The sequence below is a fragment of the Poeciliopsis prolifica genome, unplaced genomic scaffold, assembly GCF_027474105.1.
Source record: "Poeciliopsis prolifica strain line A6 unplaced genomic scaffold, Auburn_PproV2 SCAFFOLD010, whole genome shotgun sequence".
In the NCBI taxonomy this organism is placed as follows: domain Eukaryota; kingdom Metazoa; phylum Chordata; class Actinopteri; order Cyprinodontiformes; family Poeciliidae; genus Poeciliopsis; species Poeciliopsis prolifica.
Window position 1 is genome coordinate 13,996,501 of NW_026562385.1, and position 19,346 is coordinate 14,015,846.

Here is a 19,346-nt window from a genome sequence, read left to right on the forward strand (position 1 = left end):
ACTCAATCTATTTCATAGTCCTGATTTCAGCCAGACCTGAAATCAGGACAGAGAAATCACAGTGAATGAAATAAATCAATAATTAAGTCGCCCTCAATCTCCGTTGTTTTGGAAACGTCACCAAACACATCTCAGTGGAAACAGGAACGGTGTTTGGGAAACATGTTACAGTCATTGACACCCCAGATATTTCAGGATCAGAGGAGCAAATTAAAAACTTCTGTCAGTTTTTTTTGGGATAACTCAATCTATTTCATAGTCCTGAAATCAGGACAGAGAAATCACACAGAACCCACAGAACCTTCAGAAACTGCGACTCCAGGGAGCCACAGTTAGAGTTTGGTGAATCGTCCTAGGAGAGGTAGGTTGGCTGTTCTAGACACAGAGACACAAAGAACACAGACAAACATCTTCAGCACTGCAGGCCTCACAGGCAAGGTCAGAGGTCATTCAACAATAAGAAAGCAATTGGGCAACAGTAGCATCATTTGGTCTGAGGCCAAAACCACTGCAGACCAAAACAAACTCCAGTCCTTGATGGACAATGTCTTGAAACTTTTAAGTGTGTCCATAATAAACTGTCTGAATGATGTCAGCATGCAGTCAGGTTTTCCAGAGTCCAGCAACTATTGCACTGATTCGATCCAGGTGTGTTGGAGCAGGAACCGGCAGAACGGCTCTGGGGCTGGAGATGCTCTCCTCTGTTGTAAACCATCAGTGCAGTCTTCTTAATAAAGGTTTAAATAGAAATCTTGATCATTTTCTGATTCTTCTATTGTTTTGTATTTTATCCATGACTTGGCTACCTTTTATCAATTGAAAATCCTCAAACTGAGTTTCCAGTCAGCTCTAAAATAGCCATGCTTTAAAGTTTTGAAACGCAATAAGAAAATTCTAATTAAAGGGATGGTGATGATACAGTGGCATTGGTTTGTTGAAGCCTGACACTGAAAATAAATATATTTCACAAAAGAAAAGTGCAACAATGTAAATTTATTAAAATCTTAAGTTTAGAGGAATTTATAACTTTCATATGTTTTTAAGGACTGTTTGTTATTTTTTCAGTGTTATTTTTCCTATCGATGGTATGCTAACACCATGAAGCTTAAAATTAAAAGTGTATCCATGATTATTCTAAGTGGACCCCTGTGGATTTAACTGGTTGTGGATTTGATAAAGAATTAGTTTTTGATCTTTTTTACTTTGCTATTTTTGTACAGTAACATTTTTGATCAACAGATCAATAGATCTGCCCATTTTTCCTCCCATACTAATGGGAGTACTGACCCTCATTTCTTCCAGTTAAGGCAGTGAGTGTGACCAATTAAGCCTTATAGATTAAGTTTGCAATAGATTTTATCTTAGATAAAAGAGAGCGCAGTTCTGTTTCTGAACAGAAGAAACTACTTTGAAACAATGTTATTTATGTTTTGATCTGCACAAGGCTTTTCTTCCAGTTTTAAACTATACTTAACAAAAATAACTAAGAACTAATAGTCTGATTATTTCTGCTTGTGGGATCATTTTTGGGAGGAAGACACATCCAGCCAATCAGATCACTGTGAAGTGGAAACACGATTATTGGCTGGAGGACCCCTGTCACGTGCTGACTGGTATTACATGACCTCAGCCAATGACATTCATGACCAAACCCCCTGATTTTAATTGGTTCTTACTGCTCATAACTATTCATATAGTTTCTTAAGATTTGGAATTTGATTGGCTGAGAGGTGTCACATGTTTTGCGCTTGTGTTTGTTTTTTTCCAGATTTCCTGAAGTTCCCACAAACTGTCCTAAAAAAGTCTATAATGATGGGTGAAAGTGAGAAAGTGAGGAGATTAAAACCAGCATAATGATGTTTATTAGTACCACCAAAAGCAGTAACAGCTGTGGCATTTTTCCACTTCCAGCTATGAAAATATTTAGCATCTATGAACATCTTGACTTCTCACTGTAAAATTAAAACAGACATTCTTTGTAACACTTTGTACACATTATAGGTTTACCTTCTTTATTTACTTCTTGACATCAAAAATCTATTTAAACACCAATCAAAAGAAAGACATTTCAGTTTTGCATCTTTTATTCAGTGCATCTGTGAGTGTCGACTTTTAAACAGCCTATCAGCAGACTTAGTGTTATTAAATGTTATAGTAGAGAATCCTTCATAAACTGTGTTTTGTGTTTTTATGACAAGCCGCTCCTGTTGAAAGAGGCTATTGGAGCAATGTTCACTACAGTCCAAACTCATCTGGGACAGTTCAGTGTTATAGTTTTAAATATAACAACATTTTGTTGGAATGTTTCAGAAGAAACATTCCAACAAAACAACTTTGAAGGACAATTCAGAATGTGTGTGTTGCCATGGTGTTTATTAATCCCCAGTATTTCTGGTTATCCATAGAAAGACAAATATACTGACTCTAAAACGATTTATGGTGGACATGCTTATGTGACAGGATAAAACAAACAAAACAAAAAACCTCACTGTATATATAATATTCTCTACTTTGTAAGTGAAAATTCTAATGAATATTTCGTCTTTACTCTTTGGAACCCTGATGCTGAACTGCCAGGCGCTGGTTCTCTTCCTGCTTGTCCCTTTAAAACTGACAGCACCGTTTGGCTTGCTACAAATCATGTGCATGTCTACATTACTACCATCACTTGTAAACAGAATACAATAAAGTAAAGCATTAAATACACTTCCCACAAAAAGTAACAAAATGCCATCATTCAGACAGACCAGAAGAAATGCTTTCCTGGCTCCTGATAGGCCAGCTGATGGTCTGTCAAAATGGTCCTACAAAAATAGCTTAGAGACAGAAAATATTTACTTTTTTTTTTGACGGATCAGTCATTTTGTCTTTTTTTTTTTTTTTTGGTTGTTTTTTTTTTCTTCCCAGGTCATTTTAGTATGGACCATTTTATCTGCTCCTTAGCTGACTGCAAAACCTAAAAAGAAGAACAAAAAGAGAGATGATTAGAATGAGGTTCAGTGATGCAGTACCACAATCCCACCATAAGAGGTCAGGCAAATTGTTTGGGACTTCTGTGGTGCCATGCCTTCTTATCAGAAGAAACATTTCTGGTATTTCTGCTTAACACTTTTTTCCACCTACAGCTGAATGGAGGCATTCTGAGGAAGACCCAAAACACCAAACATCCAATCACACGCTGGCACGGGCTGCTGACTAAATAGCTGCAATACTAATTTTTCCATTTAACTGCAGTGCATATTTAAACAATCTTTGCATAGACAATCATTAGTGGAAATATTCTATGCTTTGCCAGCAGGGGGCGCAAAGTGTTAACACTAAAAGGCAACAAGCAGTGAAACAGTCAGATCTGTGTGTTTATGTATAGATTAAGAGGTAAGGAGTGTGTGCCTGTTGGCTCCTGGTTCAGATCCCATGGCCTTCATGGCCACCAGCGTCCTCATGAGCCCCATGTCCCCCAGAGTCCTCAGAGTCCCCATGGCCCTCTGGGTCCCCATGGGGACACTACAAAATGTATTATTTTGTAGAGTATTTGCAATGGCCCCCAAGGCCCCCAGGGTTCCAATGGCCCTCTAACTCTGGGCCACTACAGTAATTTAACAACTTCACTGTTGCTGCTGTTAGTAATAGATGCAGGACTACAATAATAGTAAAGTTTAATTGTTACCATGACAGTGAATAATCAATAAGATATCAAACACTTATTTGCCTTTACATAAAAAGAATAAATATTTTATGATTCACTTCAATTTTTTCCTCTACAGTGGCTGTCAGAAGTGCTTATCCTCGTTAAAATATCAGGGCATGCGCTGTAAAATAATCCCCTTTACAAATTACTTCTAAACTTTCCACATCTCGCCTGCCATGTTGCACACTTCAGCAGAATTCAACAGAATTCTACATTCTTCTGGTTTTGGGTCACTTAGACAGAGTTGAAATATTCGTCAAAGTTCCAAATATCAGTCATTTTAGCGCAAGACCTTCAGATGTCTGTTCAACAGCTTATGATAAAAGGATCCTTTTTTTTCCAGCAGGACAATCAGTGATAAATTTCAGTCAACAAAAGAATCACTTCCCAGGAGAAAAGCATGTTTTGAATCTTGAAGAATTAAATTCAACAGAAGGTCTACAGAGTGACCTGCACAAAGCTGTGGAGAGCCTATTTCCTCAGCATCAAGCAGAACTTTCACAGAGTTGAATAGAAAAAATTGTCAAGCCATAGAAAACTGAAATTAAATGACAAGGTGCTTCAACAAAGTTTTAATATGAAGAGTATTCCCATTTTTTGTTCCTCTAACAGATTGATTTACTTTTCTACTAAACTGCACAGAAATAACACATTAGGTTGTATAATTGTATGTGTTATTAAATCACAGAGAGGCATTTTAACAAGGTGTAGGCTTTTTAGAGCCACTGTATTATATGAAGCTTGGAGTTTGAAACCACTTGCAAAAACAAAGAGAAAGATGCCAAATATTAAGAAATATTAAAGGGCTGGTAAAGAGTACCCAAGCCTGGAGCTCTGACTGAAACAAAACAGTGACTTACGTTAGTGGTCAGTGCCAGCTTCTCTGTTAGGTGCTGTTAAGGTTAAAGCAGGAAACAAAAACTTAGAAAGCAAGTACACAGTTTGTAGAAATACACAAATCATCACAAGTAAAAACAAATGTCATGCTAAAGTGGTTTTAAACATAAGAAATCAGGAGAGAATATTAGTTTTTCAAGAGCTGCAGTTATTAAGCAAAAACAGAAAATATTTTTTCTATAACATGCATTCACAATGGAGCCTGCTTGTGCTGTTAAAGAGTTAGCATGACGCTAAGGGAATGTGCCGCCTGTTGGAGCAAGAAACGCAGACACAAGATTTCATTGTGAGTGTAATCCATGACTGATGAATATGGTTGTGTTTCATGCATCAAAGAAAAAGGTTTTATAAGGGCAGCATTTCTCTGACTAGATGGGAGGTTGTTAGTCTGTGTACATATTGAAACGTCAAAGAAGAGTTTAATGGCAATCTAAATAAAGAACTTGCTCATACATAGAGTAAAATTAATTAGGGAGTAATTAATCTCCTTAGGGTTGCAATAGGTAACTTTAATAAAAAATTGTTTTTTGCATATTTGTTAAAACTGTAATTATGTCATGACAGTGTAAAATGAAGCAGATGTTATGATAGTTTGGTGAATCTCAAGTATACAAAGATTATTGGAATATTTCTAGAAGCCAGAAACATTCCTTGATCTGATTCTGAAGCAGAATTGTCTCAGTTTCCTTATTCTATCAGTAAACAAAGTGGCCTTTCTGTCCTCAAATCAGTGTCTGAAATTTCCTCAAAATAAACAGAATGAGAAATCTTTCAAACCTCTGGTCTGTTTTAAAGTTTAACGAAAGTCAGTGAGTGGTACTCATGGGAAGGAAGGAGACTCCAGTGAGAAGATATGAAAAACAAAAAGACGTTCAAATATTTACATAAGAATTTGAAAAGAGAAATGCTTAACATGATCGAGGTGCTTCAACATGAAACAGCGCAACAACAATGATCCGTAGTGTTAAAACAATCAGAACTTATTTATTGTTATGATGTACTGTTCTCCATACCATGCATTTATTATTTTGGTATGTATTTAAGCAAACTTTTAATAAACATTCCTATATTTAGAAGAGATTTTCAAATACAATGTATTATTTTGTAGAATATTTGCCATTTTTGCTGCTTTACTCTGCATAAAATAATACTGACAACAGCTGCTCAGAATGTCCATCCGTCTGTCTGTCTTGGCAGAGTCTGCAGTCCACTGCTTAGCAGGGGTTGCATTAAATTGTAGCTTATACTGATCTTTTATTATGAGTGTGTTAAAATGTATTATTATTTAAACAAATATTAAATAATAATACATTTTATTTATCCTGTGTGTCTCTGAGAAGTAGTGGACTGGTTACCCAAACTCTCACCTAATGGCTGCTGGGGATGGGCACAGTTACATTGACACCTACTGCATGTGTGATACAATAACAATGTAAAACCATATCAGATATTGTATTCTCTCTTATATTGTCTGATCTGAGGTGGAACTGCAGTAATGCTGCCTGACGGCCGGTGTGAGTTACCTGAGCCACACTTTGTTCAGTTAATGGGTTGTCATCAGCCTGGAAAAGAAAACATTTACATGTCAATGAAGGAAAGTGCAGAAGCAACTCTTCAGGCACACAGCGCCGACGCAAAGCAGCACAGGCACCATTCCATGTGTAGCTGCGTTTCCATTATAAATATGTGCAAATGTTTGCCTATTCTGCTAATGTTGAAAAAACACAATTTGACAATTTAATGGGTTTCCATTAAATAACAACTTAAATTAAAATAACCTCAATAAGTCATTACAAATTGTGGTAGCAGCTGATATCAATAGTTACATGACATATTTAGAATGGAGCCATTGTGCTAGCACTCATCACTGTCAGCCATATAGAGAAGACATGTATGCGCTTTATTCAGATGTCAGAGCGACAAGCCTGCTTGGGAGTGGCTACGAATGGAGCGTTTACAGGAATTGCAGTCTATGATTTTTCATAATGGTTATGGATTCAACACTTTGGAATGACACACAACTTTTTACGAACTGTGATGCTGTGGAGCTCTGGAGGAGCCAGCTGCACAATGTCCAAAATACAAACACTACTTCTTTGTCGTTTCTCCAGTAGTAACATGTGGCTGTTGATTATATGACTTGTGTGATGTGAATAAAGTGCTTCCATTGCAGTTTAACAAAATTTGTCTATTTTGATACAACTTAAAAACCACCTCATGGCAGAGCAACAACTTTTTAATAGAACAATGTCAGTCTTTTCAAAATAAATGTATTTTTTGTCATTTCAATTTGCACAATTTTATGATTAATGGAAACACAACTAGTAACAGCAGTTTTCCATACTGGAAACCAGTAACATTTTAGTCTAGTTTTTAGAATGTTAATGGTTTGCTTGTGGGGTAAGAAAACTCTCTCTCCCATTCAGTCAGTCAGTCCAGAAGCATCATTATTAGATGGATGGTTGACTGTGCCAGTTATTAATTAACAAAACTTAAAAACTTTGACCAAGGTCAATCAGAGGGTCAGTCTGCATGCTCTCAACATGCGTTCACAGAATCTTGTTATTGCTAAAGCCTTCCATCCCCCAACTGTCTTCCTCTCACTCTCAGTCCGTCAGTCTCTCTCACCCCGGGTCTGTCTGACTGTCTACAGCAGCTGGCTCCTGTCTGTCTGTGCCTCTAGGTTACCGGTGATGTAATCAAACAGGACGAAGCCATAGGCTGGCTCAGACATAAGCTGACACCAATGACAACAGGAGAGACAGGGAGAAGGAGAGACACAAAGGTGAAGCAAGATGCCACCGAAAACACTGTAGCAAACTTTAGCCAATCATAGAAAAGTTCTTGAAAACAAGTTAAACAGCTGCTGGGATTTTAGAAGGTTAATGTGCTTCCTGTTCAATTTGATCACCTAATAGTGAAAAACATTGAAATGAATATGATTGTAAATTACAATGACTTATAGCCTTCCTACCCGGTAGTTGACCTTCTGTAAGACCTGTTGGGAATCACTCTCCAAAATCACCCTGGCAACAGAAGATAAACAACCGATCAGGAAAGGGTTGGAGCCAAACAGAATGAGAAATTATTATAACAGAATAAAGCTAATAGGAATACAAAAATTCGAGAAACAACATCTTACTACTATTAAGACTTTCTCAAAAGCTAAAGCGACGACTGAGTGAATGTTTCCTTACCCCCCATCAATGATCTCGTCCACGACGAGGAAGACTCCCTCCATGTTGTCCAGTAAACACCTCCGCTCCACGTTCTTTCTGCAGCACAGAAGCAACTGTTAGACACATGCAGTACTTGATGCTTTCTAGTTTGTAATGACCACCAAAACAGAGACGGAGTCACACTAAGACCACAGAAGAGACAACTAAGACATGAACACGTTCAAGGATATTGCTTTTATATTATATTTGATCAATTCTATTGTCTGAGCTATAACCTTTTAGTCGACTTGCACAACTCATGTGCCTTAAAATGGCCCCTCAGGAACAGATAAAGTTATTTGAACTGAATGATCCTAACACTGCCGTTGCTGCAAATGTCTGTTTATGTTTCAGGTCATGAAGGCCTCGTCAGGTTGTAATGCATAGTACCCAGCAGTAAATACATAAAACCAATATTAAATAATAATACATTTTATTTGAATGTAGATCTGCTCACTCAAGGTCACTGAACAAGAAATAATAAAAAAGTGAAAGAGGAACAATAAAAGAGAAATTGATAAACTCCACCACAAATAACTGTTCTTCTGCCGGGTCATTTCAGCACCTTTTCTACACTCACTGCTAGCTTTTCTTGGTTTTTCAAGTGAGTGTAGAAAGTTATTTACAAACATTCTTGTATACTAGTTAGAAATGATCTATATTTAATGTATCAAGAATCCAGCTCTCTTACACATATCCACGAATCTTTTTCCTTTGACAGCAGCTTTGTTTTGGTAGTATCCTTTTCAGATAGACAGCTACAAAAGGCTATTTCCTGCTGACAGACATCATTTATATACTAAAATTATCCTCATTTTTAAAAATAATTTGAGGAAGAAAAAAAAAATTACCTCAGGATGTGACTGACGGAGTCAAACAGACAGTTCAACACAGACATCAGCATCAGCTACCAACAGAAAAGAAAATATTAAATAAAATATTTGTCATTGATTTTCACACAAAACTGTTTTCTTTCAAAAGCCCAAAGGTTAAAATGTAGCAAAAGCAAATTCTCCAAATCATTGTCTCATCCTGTGATGAGACGGTATTCTGACAGTTCTGCTCATCATGACACTCTTTTATGACTTTTGGTGATTTATTTGAATTGTTATGTTTCTAGAGAGAAATAATAAAACAGTAAATAGGATTTTTTTCAAAGAAGTAAACTGTAAATATTCATGGGCAATGACTAAAATTATACCCGCTCTACAAGTTCAGAAATGTTCATACAGTTCAGCGTCTTTCTGCCAGATCTTGGTAAAGTGATGACTCGTCCAAATAGCTAAATGAATAACCTATTTTTGATTGTTTGAAACAAATATTTTGGAGTCTGCAGAAATGAAGAAATATTTTCTCAACACTTGAGTACATCTACAGTTCTCAGATCTTCTTTAGATTTTCCCGTGGTTCTGAGTATCGGTCCATCTAATCAGTGACCTCAAACATATCTTTTTTATTCTGGTGAAGAATAAATATCACCTGCCTTTTCTTAAGATCGCTAAACAGGTGTTAACAGATGTTTTAAAGATTAAAGATGTTGTAGATTTTACTACTTCAGGAAGGATGACCTAAGATTTTGATGGATTTCTGAATATATCTGAGAAAGTAGGTAGAATATTGACACTTATACTCATTAGAAATCATTGATGTTGTATTTTGTCCAATCATTCCACCCAGGAAAAAAAAGGGACTTAAAAAAGACTGTTATATAGCACATTCCTATAAAAGCTAAAATCACTGTACCTCATTTTCTTGAGCACTTCCCACCACGTAGAAAAAAAGATCTATACTGCTCTTATATACGATGGTCATCCCCTCCAGGAACGCTATCTCATCTACAAATAAACAGAAAGTAATGAGTCGGCGTGATTCAGGACTTATTCTTTAAATCAAAACTTTGATACAAGGAAGGAGACCTGATAGGAGAATAAAAAGAAAGCAGCAGAGAAACTAGGAGAAAAGGAATGAATGGCTGGGTGGAGCAACAGAAAGGAGGAGAGAGCAGGAGGTAAAGGTGAAAACAGGCCTGCAGAAAGAAGGGCAGGAGGAGGAGTTTGGAACAAAGGGTGGCCTGCTGGGTGGGGGACAGGGGAGCGAGTGGAGATCAGGTAACAACGCTGTGAAGTCTCTAAAACCCACGGCAGAGGGAGATCTGGTTTCTCTGAACATATACTCAACCTGTTTAAACACTCCCAAAGCCAAACAGCTTCACTTCCTACGAGTCATTCAACATCTCAGAGTCACAAACACGGTCCAGCTGGCAGGTACTAACTCCACGGCAGGTACCAGCAAACTGCTTCAGGCTACCAGCAGCAGAACACTCGACAGCTGACACTGGAGATGTCTGTGAATCCTCTGTACAGCAGGACTTAAGGCTTCGAAGGTGTTGGGTGTAAAGTTACAACAGAAGATGCAGAAATAAAGAAACTTACTGTCTGCTTTATGTGTTTTGCTGAAGACGTTGTTCTCAAAGTTTTTCTGCTCCTTCATGGTGGGATAAAGCTCAGGGTCGTAGTACTTCAACAGAGACACACGTTGGCACCAAATCAATCAATTAGTCAATAATTGATTGTATCAATCAATTGTTAGCTTTTCAGTAACTGTATATTGACAATAACATGAATTAGTGATTTGCAATGTGAGATCCCATCAAAGTTATAACTATTCAGTATGAATCAGAGCTCAGTGGAGTCTTTTTTATCTCACTGCAGGTGAGCAACATGGCTGCCATGTTGCTGATGGATCATTGGTTGTATTGCTCTTCAACAGCAGACACTTGTTTGGGTCAGATCAAGAAGGTTTCTTGTTTGTCTTTTTTCTTTCTTTTTAAACCAACCACTTAACTTCAAAGTTCTGATTTCTATGAAAAGTTTAACATTTTTCCTATTAATTTTACAATTCATCTATAATTATGAAAATCAAAAGCATGTTTGTGCCGTTTTATGAAATGGCAGTTTTATAATATATTAAATGAAAATTATATAGTAATGAAAGTGACATTTGGGTTGAACATGAACTATTTAAAGCTTCCATCTGCAGGTTTTGGGTTTTTCCAGCGTTCAAACTGTGATCGGTCAGAAAATCAGCTCAGGGTTCATTATCAGACACAGGCATCTTTATCAACCAGCTCAAAGTCTTTTTATCTTTTGGAGGTGGAATGGTTGTGAATGGATAAACTAACAAAATATACAAGTAGGGAAATATTTTTTACTAAGTGAAATAAAATCTCATAAAATACTTTAATCCTTACCTTGGACAGAAGTCTGTTGCCATCATTATCAAGAATAAAAACAGCTTTCACTGTATAAAGAGAAGGTTCCTGCAACAACACACAACAAGAGGTTTAACTTAGATGTGCTTAGTTTTCCTGATGTTACATTATGTTAGCTCTCCAGCTGTGTTTATTTCACACCTGGTCTTGTTGTGAATTAGACCTTTCCTAACCAGGTAACTCTTGTCTTTTTTATTAGAGATGGAACAGATTTTAATTCCCTGGCTGCCAGTTAGCTGGTACAGCCATCATCCTCTCAGGTCTCAGATTCTGCCTCTGTTATCCATCTGGATGAAGTTAATACTCCACTCTGAACAGTCTGATATTCATCTACAGGCTAACGCTACTGACAGACATCTGTCATCTCTTCTCTCTCCTGGTGAAGCCATCACATTTTGGTTCTTAATGCAGTCGGATCCATTCCAGCTTCAGCTTCAAACCCTTTTTCTTTTTTTATCTGTTTCTGGTCGAGGAAAAGTGACATTCCATAGTAAATCATTTATAGGGCTGTCCTACTGAAGAGTCTTCAGGAACGGGACAAAGTTCTGTTATGCACTGACTAGCAGAGATTCACAGTCAGAGTGTATCACAGAACTTGGACCAGAAACTCAGCCACAGTGTCAAAGCAGCAGAAAGAGATGACAGATCGGTTGAGCCTCAACTCCATCACATTCAGGGTCTCACATTAAAAAAAGCACTAAATCTGACGTACATTAGTATTTATACTAAGTTATATTTACAACTTGGAGCAGGTGGGATGTTCTAACATTGATAATTAAACAAGAGTGGAATGATGGCAACAAAGAGGATTTTGATCCCTAAAAATCACAGGAAATGCTAAAAAAAGAAAAATACATGATTATCAAAAGAGCAGTTTTATGGCATTTACAGATGTGTGCAAGAAATAAGTCTGACCGACAGACAAAGCAGGATTTTACAAGGCGTAGACATTGTCAAAAATGATCACCAAATACATATAGAGCACAATTAATGTTACACTGTGTATGTATAAGCAAGCAGTCACAATAGGATTTAATTATTTTAAAACAAAATAATTTGCAGTTGAACTGTATTCCAGTTGAACATGACCTCCAGAGGAAGACCTGTCCTTCTTAACTCAGCTCCTTTAAACTCCCTTTGGGTGGAGAGTCACCCAGCATGGTTGTTCTCTGCTGTGCAGTTTGGATGTAAGAAGCACAGCAAGCAGCATTTGAACACTTCAGTGTTTGAGCTGAGTGTAGTGATGTGGCATTTAGCTGATGATGCTGCTCAATGTTCAGTACGTCTTGAAGAATCTAACTGTTTTGTCTTTCCTGTCTTTGTTAATTTGTGTTTATAGGTGCTTAACCCTATCATAATTTTCAAGACGTACTGAACATTGAGCAGCATCATCAGCTAAAAGCCACATCACTGCACTCAGCTCAAACACTGAAGTGTTCAAATGCTGCTTGCTGTGCTTCTTACATCCAAACTGCACAGCAGAGAACAACCATGCTGGGTGACTCTCCACCCAAAGGGAGTTTAAAGGAGCTGAGTTAAGAAGAACAGGTCTTCCTCTGGAGGTCATGTTCAACTGGAATACAATTCCCTTTCTCTTTTTCTTGAATCATAAACTCTAGCATTAACTGAAGCAAGTGAGGTGTGCAGAGCACAGATGTTGTTCTGGCTTGTTGTCCAACCTGCTGGTTGAATTGTTGATGGGTTCTTGGAATAACTCTGTTTGGCCAGAATGTCTGACCATGTTTTCTCCCATTATGAATAACGGCTCTAAAATGGTTTTCCAAAAGTTTTAGAAATGGCTTTGTAATACTCTCCATACCAACAGATGTCACTGACTTGCTTCCCTACTTCAGCCTTTAGAGAGGTTCTACTTCAAATGATCTATCAGCAAGATAGAACCTGATGATTTGGAAAGGAGCCTGGCTTTCTCCAAAATGGAGTTTAATCACAGAAACTATGAATTAACAAGTGAGGGTTTACTTTGTCACAAACGGTCAGGTTTGCTTGCTCAGCTATTTTGCCTTAATGAATGAAGACATGACTGAAAACTGCTTTTTTAATTCACTCTGGTTATTTTTATCCAGTTTGAAGATGTAAAACATTTAAGTGTGACAGAAAATCAAAAAAAAAAAAAAAAAAAAAAAGAAGAAAATTGTGATCATATTAACAAGCAACAACAACCCAACAACCCACTCTTTAATCCAAGATCTAGCAAGCAACATGCAGCACTCTGTGTCCTCACTCAGTCAGCTGGCTTCATCCTCAGCTGCTGAAGGAACAGTTTCTGGCTGTTATCTTCCATTAAACACTGAAGCTTTTCTTTACCTTCAAAACGCTTCTGAATCATAGCAGCTAGGAGTCAAAAGTAAATCTACTCTGTTGCTTACATCAGCCTTCCGAGGAGATTTATTTCATAACACGAACTCCAAAGAGATGTTTGACAAAACAGAGTAACATATGAACACTAATTATCAACATACTGCTAACATTAATATAGTATGACCAATATGACCTGGACCTTTTTCTTTAACAATCAGGCCTGGCAATAAAAGCCATTCTGTTGAAGTTTCCAACCACTGAGGCAACCACTTTATATTTATGTATTCCAAAAAATTCACCTTAGAGTTTCTTTTTGGTAATTAAAACATAATGAAATTTTTAAATTCTGTGTCATTATTAGTCTGATGCCAGGCTGTGTTAGTGTTAGTGAGATTTACGCTAAAACAAAGAGTTCAGGCTAAAGTGATGCAACCAGACCTGGGATAGGGCAGACGTAAGATGACTTCCAGCAGCACCTGTTCCAGCTTTACTCAAATCAGTGGTGACCACAAACAAATCACAGACCAATAGCAGAACCGTAAGAAGAGCACACTGGGATGTCGCAGTTGGAACATGAGTATTCAGAGACAGTACCTTAAGGAAACACAATCTGACACTTTGTGTGGACACAGAGTGGAATGTTGGGAGAATAATGGAGTATGCACAACAGAATCTGAAAGCGGTTGAGTACTTTCTGTTAGATGTGATTCACAAGACTAATGAGTCCAAGCTCCATCCCAACTGACCCAAATGAACAAGCGTCCACACACCGGAGTAGATTCAATCCAGGGAACTGAAGTAGGGACACACCCAGCAAAAATGGGATCATTCCTTTCCACTGTCTCCACGTGTTTGTTCAGGATGAGGGACTGCTGCAAAGTCAGTGACTCAGTACAATCACCACAGTTTTATTAGAGTGTGTGTGTGTGTGTGTGTGTCTGATTGCAAGAACCAGATTAATTCATTCCAGAAAATGAATATGGTGACTTCAGGGAATCGCATACAAACACATGTATGCGGAGCTCTTCATCACAGGAAATGAATGTAGAGGAACATTTCTAAACCAACGTTTAAAGCAAAATGACTTTTCATAAACCTTCCTGGATATAAAAACCTGGAAATCTAAGAATCTTCGGACATGGTTGGTTTGAGACAACAAAACATTTTTTGAGAATGCAGATGTTTGATATGGGCTTCATGTTGCCCTTGGAGATATCATAAAATGGTGAGGCATCCAATGACTAGAAATTAAAATATATCTAATAAAATAGATCTTATCTGTCAGTTGGCTCCTGAACAAGTTTGGTACCACTTGTATGTATGTGTATTGGAGTAAATTTCTCTTAGTTGGTATTGAGTATGGAGACTACAAATGCAAGATAATTGCTTGAATTTTAAATTGTTGGCGGGCAGCAAGAGGGGTTTGCACAGCTGTGTGCATATTTATATTTCAAGCTTACAAAGTTAGGTATAGTGATTAATTCTGATTAATCAGCCAGTGCCAGATTCTACTATGGGTGACCGCCCATGGCAGCATCTTGTGGGGGGTGACAAGACCGACCTCTGACCCCTCTCACCGCCCCAGATACTCCAGTTGTCTTTTGTCTCACTGTAACTTCCATCTTTTTGTCCATTGTCTAATAGATGGAAGACATAATGATATATTGCCATCTCTCTGTATCTGCCAACGTTAGGTCGACAGATAGAGGCACAGAAGGCACATAAGACATCTCTGTCTGCAAACATAGTATATGAATAGAGACAGATGAATGTATCTGCCTAAAGAAATGTGTCTGTTAGCTGAGTATTAAGTTAAAATTAAAACTAATATCACTGAACATTGTTATTTTTCAGGAAACAGCATCAAGGGCACCAGCGGGTCCAGCAGCGCCTTTTGCCACCTAGAGTATTGCTCCATAGGTGAGAACTGAGAACTAGTTCAGTGATGCCTTTACACAGCCTTTAGTTCACAGGCATATAATATAAAAAAATAATCTGTACTTAAAGAACAAAAAGGTAGTTTTGAAAAGTCTCCCATCTGTTTTTAGGCGATTCATAGGCCTCAACCCAGAAAGCAGATCAAAAGCTGCAAACGGAAAAGTGACATCAAATACAACAGGACGACTTATGCAAAACACTAGGACAACAATGAACCCGTGTGTCTCCATTCTCCTTCATGGACTTCCAGTGGAACTTTTAAAATGATAAAAGTAGACATTTATACACAATGAGTTCTCTTACTCCATCTCTCTCCCTCTCTGTCTTTTTCTCTGCCTGTCTCTCTGAATCTGTCCTGTCCATTTCTAATAGACAGACAGGAGGACATCTACAATGAAGGAAGGTCAGAGAGAGTGTCTGTCCACTAAATCTGTCCTTTTCTACATTTACATTGATGTAAATGTAGTTTAATATGCTGTTTATCATGTATTAAAACATATTTTTCTTTCTTTATCTTCCAGCAACCCTTTGATGATTTCTGATGTTCAGGACTGAGACCAACTCAGAACTCATCCATGTTGTTTTTGTTTGGCTGTTCACCAAGTCTTAAACTTGCCCAAATGTTTGTTGGGGTTCCAATACAGTTTTGAAAAATATGTAACTTCAATATTTGACATTGCTGGATCCCTTCCTTCTTTCAAAGGAAGATAAAGACAGACATTTAGAATTTTTATTGTAAGTTTTACATGAAAAGTTGATAAAATATTGTTTTTATGACTTTGACCTGCAGTTTTCTTGGAAACTTTGACATTTGGGCACTTTTGTTTTAGTAAAGATTCAATGTAATATTACCATGATTGTAAATGTATCAGTTATGTTTTTAGATCAGAGTATTTTTCACTTTGGTTGCAATACTTTGACTTTTATGTAACAAGCAAATATTGCTGCTGCAAAATATTACATCTTGTTTTGCTTCAGTTTGCCAGATTTAAATTGACAATAAAATGAAGCAACTTTAAAATGTCCATGTCTATTTGTCTTAATTAGCAGAATAAAACATTTTTTGAGAGTTTGGTAAATTAAGTTGCAAGTTCACATTTAAACTTTAAAAAACTAGCAAAGTATGCAGTTTCATAAACTACTGTGAAATGACAACATTTTGTTATTCTACAGTATTACTGTAATTTTATTATGATAAAAATGTGATGAAATCACAGTAACCATGTTATATAATTACTGTGCTATTTTAAAGAAATTACAGTAACACTAATCAAATTGCAGTAATATAGTAATAATGATACCGTAAAACTGCAATAAAATCACAGTAAAACAGTAAGGTTACAGTAAAATTACTGTGATTACTTTACCGTAAAAATTACAGTAACTGGCTGGCAGACCTGCTATTGTAAGTTACTGTATTTGTAAGTCACTGTAAATTCCACAGTAACTTGTTTTTTTTACAGTGTATGTAGTCTTCTGTTATAAAGATGTTTTACATATAAACATGACTTCATAATTTAACGCCTTGAAACTGGGTCCGTGTCTCCTTCATGTGATGATGTGCTGAAGGCACAGTCAACACCATAAAGTATTTTTAAATTACATTTCCAATACGTCTTGCACTGTTGGAAAGTCTGGTTATTTTTGGTTATTATTATTGTAAGGAAATACATTTATGTTTTAGGCTGCAGAGTTGAGCATGTGGGATGAAAACCTTGTTAAATTCTCTCTGTGACTGCAGTGTGATGTGGCACACATCCCGTCCTCACTAGAAAAACACGGCTGGAGGAAGTTTCAATGTAGAGTTGCGATTTTGCAACTTCTCTCTACTTCTAAAGACCAAATTATACTGATATGCAAATTTATTTGTAGATAAGCCTAAGTGGACTACCAAAATAAAAGCTGGGCTATGCAAACGGAAACGTTTCTCATGTGATCACTTCATCAGTGTTCCTTCTCTTCTCGACTTGTACAACATTTCAGCTTTTAACGGCCATAAAGACGCTACAATAGATCAACAGCAACAACTCCAGCTCCACACCACGAGTCTATACAGAGATTACCGAGACCCAGCTTTTATTTTTGACAGTCTATTTCCGGTTATCGGCAAGTGAATTTGCGAATGTATATTTCGCCCTGAGCCAAATATTTAGTTTTGAGCCGAATATTTAGCTTCAAGCAACATATTTCAAACTAAATATCTAGCTATAGGCTATAATTAAATATTCAGTTTGAAACTGTTACATTCATTTTCTTTGGTGGGAAATGTTCTCTTATGACAGACTAAATGACCAAACGGTATCACATGTCTAGGAAGCACCTCAAATAAATAACTGACCGACACAATTTTGATAAATGAACATTACTTACACGTGATGTTTGCAGCTTAAAGGCAAAAATGCAAATATATACACAAACATAATGGATTTTTACAGCACTGCCATTTCGTTGAAGAAATGTAGGTAAATACTGATGAAAAACCATTGAAATTACATCTACAAGTTTTTTTTTTTTTTTTTTTTAAATATTTATTTATTTTTTGTACTATTAGCATAGGCTTTAGCCGAAGTTGTGAGAAGCCACTGGAAAGCCCTAAAGAGCCACATTGGGCAGAAATCTGACTTAATGTAATTTTTCTATCATATTAAGCAGCTACAGTGGGTTTTTATCTCTGATTACCATTAAATGGGAAACGCGTCGTAAGGAATGAAAATTCGATTTCCCAGAATTTTTCCTGGGGTTGAACTTTTCTTACCAACTGTTCCACATAATGCAGTTCTGCACTCTGAAGGACGGAGCGGTTGATCAGTAAATGCAGCTTCATAGGACAAACACGAGCTCCAAAAACCTGGCTGAAGCTGAAGAAATGGTGCGCGAGGCAGAACGGTGGACGTGGCACCTACCCTGGAATACACGTCACTACATTCACGCTCCACACGCGCACTGAAACACGCAGAGCCACTGGAAACACAGTTACCGGATTAAACGCACAGCGCTGTGTGTGTGTGTGTGTGTGTGTGTGTGTGTGTGTGTGTGTGTGTGTGTGTGTGTGTGTGTGTGTAGGTGTGTGTCGGTGTGTGTGTCTGGAGCCACTAATTTATAAAAGTGCTCGGTGGAGACATCGAGCCATGACTTCCACTGTCTGTCCTGTTGCGCTCTGATAAAACAAAACAGCTGTGGATCAACTAGTCCATTCTAATGGTGTTAACACCCGGAGAAGTTCTCGACTATTTATAAACCAATATAGGATTAAAAATAAATCGAACGACGCTGCGGTTTCATGGAGAAAGCCCTGATCAAATTGGCCTTGGTGAGCTGAAAAGAATAGAGTGAGATCCCGTCAGAACTGAGGAAGAAATCAAATCTTATGGAGAATATGCAACCAAGCTTCGTCCACTCCCCCGCTTGGCTTATTCAAGACTGTCTTCTGTAATGTCCACCACCGACAGCCAGCAGATTAATACAACACATGCCCTGGACACTGACCGCAGCCTGCAGTGCTGCTGCCCATGTCCACTAACGCAGATGATTTAACAGCGAAGAAGCTCACCAGGGACGTGGAGTCCATCTCTGCCGCCGCCGCTGCCTCACTCTGTGTTGACGTGGACTGCCCTGAGCTGTCACACGGCGCGCGCTCCCGACCCGGAGCCACGAGCACACAACCACCAGTAGAACAGAGAACGCTCCAGGACCACGCCTCTTCCGCCTCTCTTCCTGCCTTTCATAATAAAAGTCTGTGCGTCTCCTGATTTTGATTATTTTTTAAATTTTTTGCTTTTCAGTGAGAAGGCCAGAATGAATATATTTTCATTCATTAGTGGATATCCGCTTTAAAAAAATATTTATATGTTTCTTCAATGATTGTGTTTAAATGATTCATTTAAATGACTTTCAAATTAATTAGAACTTCTGTATTTAATGCCAATTCTATTCTGCAGTTGTTGACACTGTTGCCTCACTGAAAGGAGGTCCTGGGTTTGAATCCCAGCCTGGGGTCTTTCCACATGGGGTTTGG

At 37.7% G+C, this 19,346-nt stretch overlaps 1 protein-coding gene across 6 annotated transcripts; it reads right to left on the reverse strand.

The window, feature by feature from the left end:
- Nucleotides 1-1,844: 1,844 nt before the first annotated feature.
- On the reverse strand, nucleotides 1,845-19,002 carry copz2 (COPI coat complex subunit zeta 2). 6 transcript variants are annotated; one of them, XR_008606336.1, is made up of 11 exons: nucleotides 18,087-18,211; nucleotides 11,054-11,122; nucleotides 10,236-10,320; nucleotides 9,547-9,638; nucleotides 8,655-8,710; nucleotides 7,783-7,860; nucleotides 7,560-7,611; nucleotides 7,214-7,322; nucleotides 6,109-6,147; nucleotides 4,549-4,581; nucleotides 2,862-2,956 (listed from the first exon to the last, which is right to left on the reverse strand). XR_008606336.1 is itself a non-coding variant. In XM_055035902.1 (10 exons), the coding sequence occupies exons 1-10, from the start codon at nucleotides 18,897-18,899 to the stop codon at nucleotides 2,909-2,911; spliced, it is 570 nt and encodes a 189-aa protein (XP_054891877.1). In that variant the 5' UTR covers nucleotides 18,900-19,002; the 3' UTR covers nucleotides 1,845-2,908. The 6 variants fall into 6 exon arrangements, 4 of the variants coding, with proteins under 4 accessions (XP_054891877.1, XP_054891875.1, XP_054891878.1 ...); XR_008606335.1 differs by lacking the exon at nucleotides 4,549-4,581 and having other exon boundaries at nucleotides 1,845-2,956; XM_055035902.1 differs by lacking the exons at nucleotides 7,214-7,322; nucleotides 18,087-18,211 and adding an exon at nucleotides 18,882-19,002 and having other exon boundaries at nucleotides 1,845-2,956.
- Nucleotides 19,003-19,346: the final 344 nt, after the last annotated feature.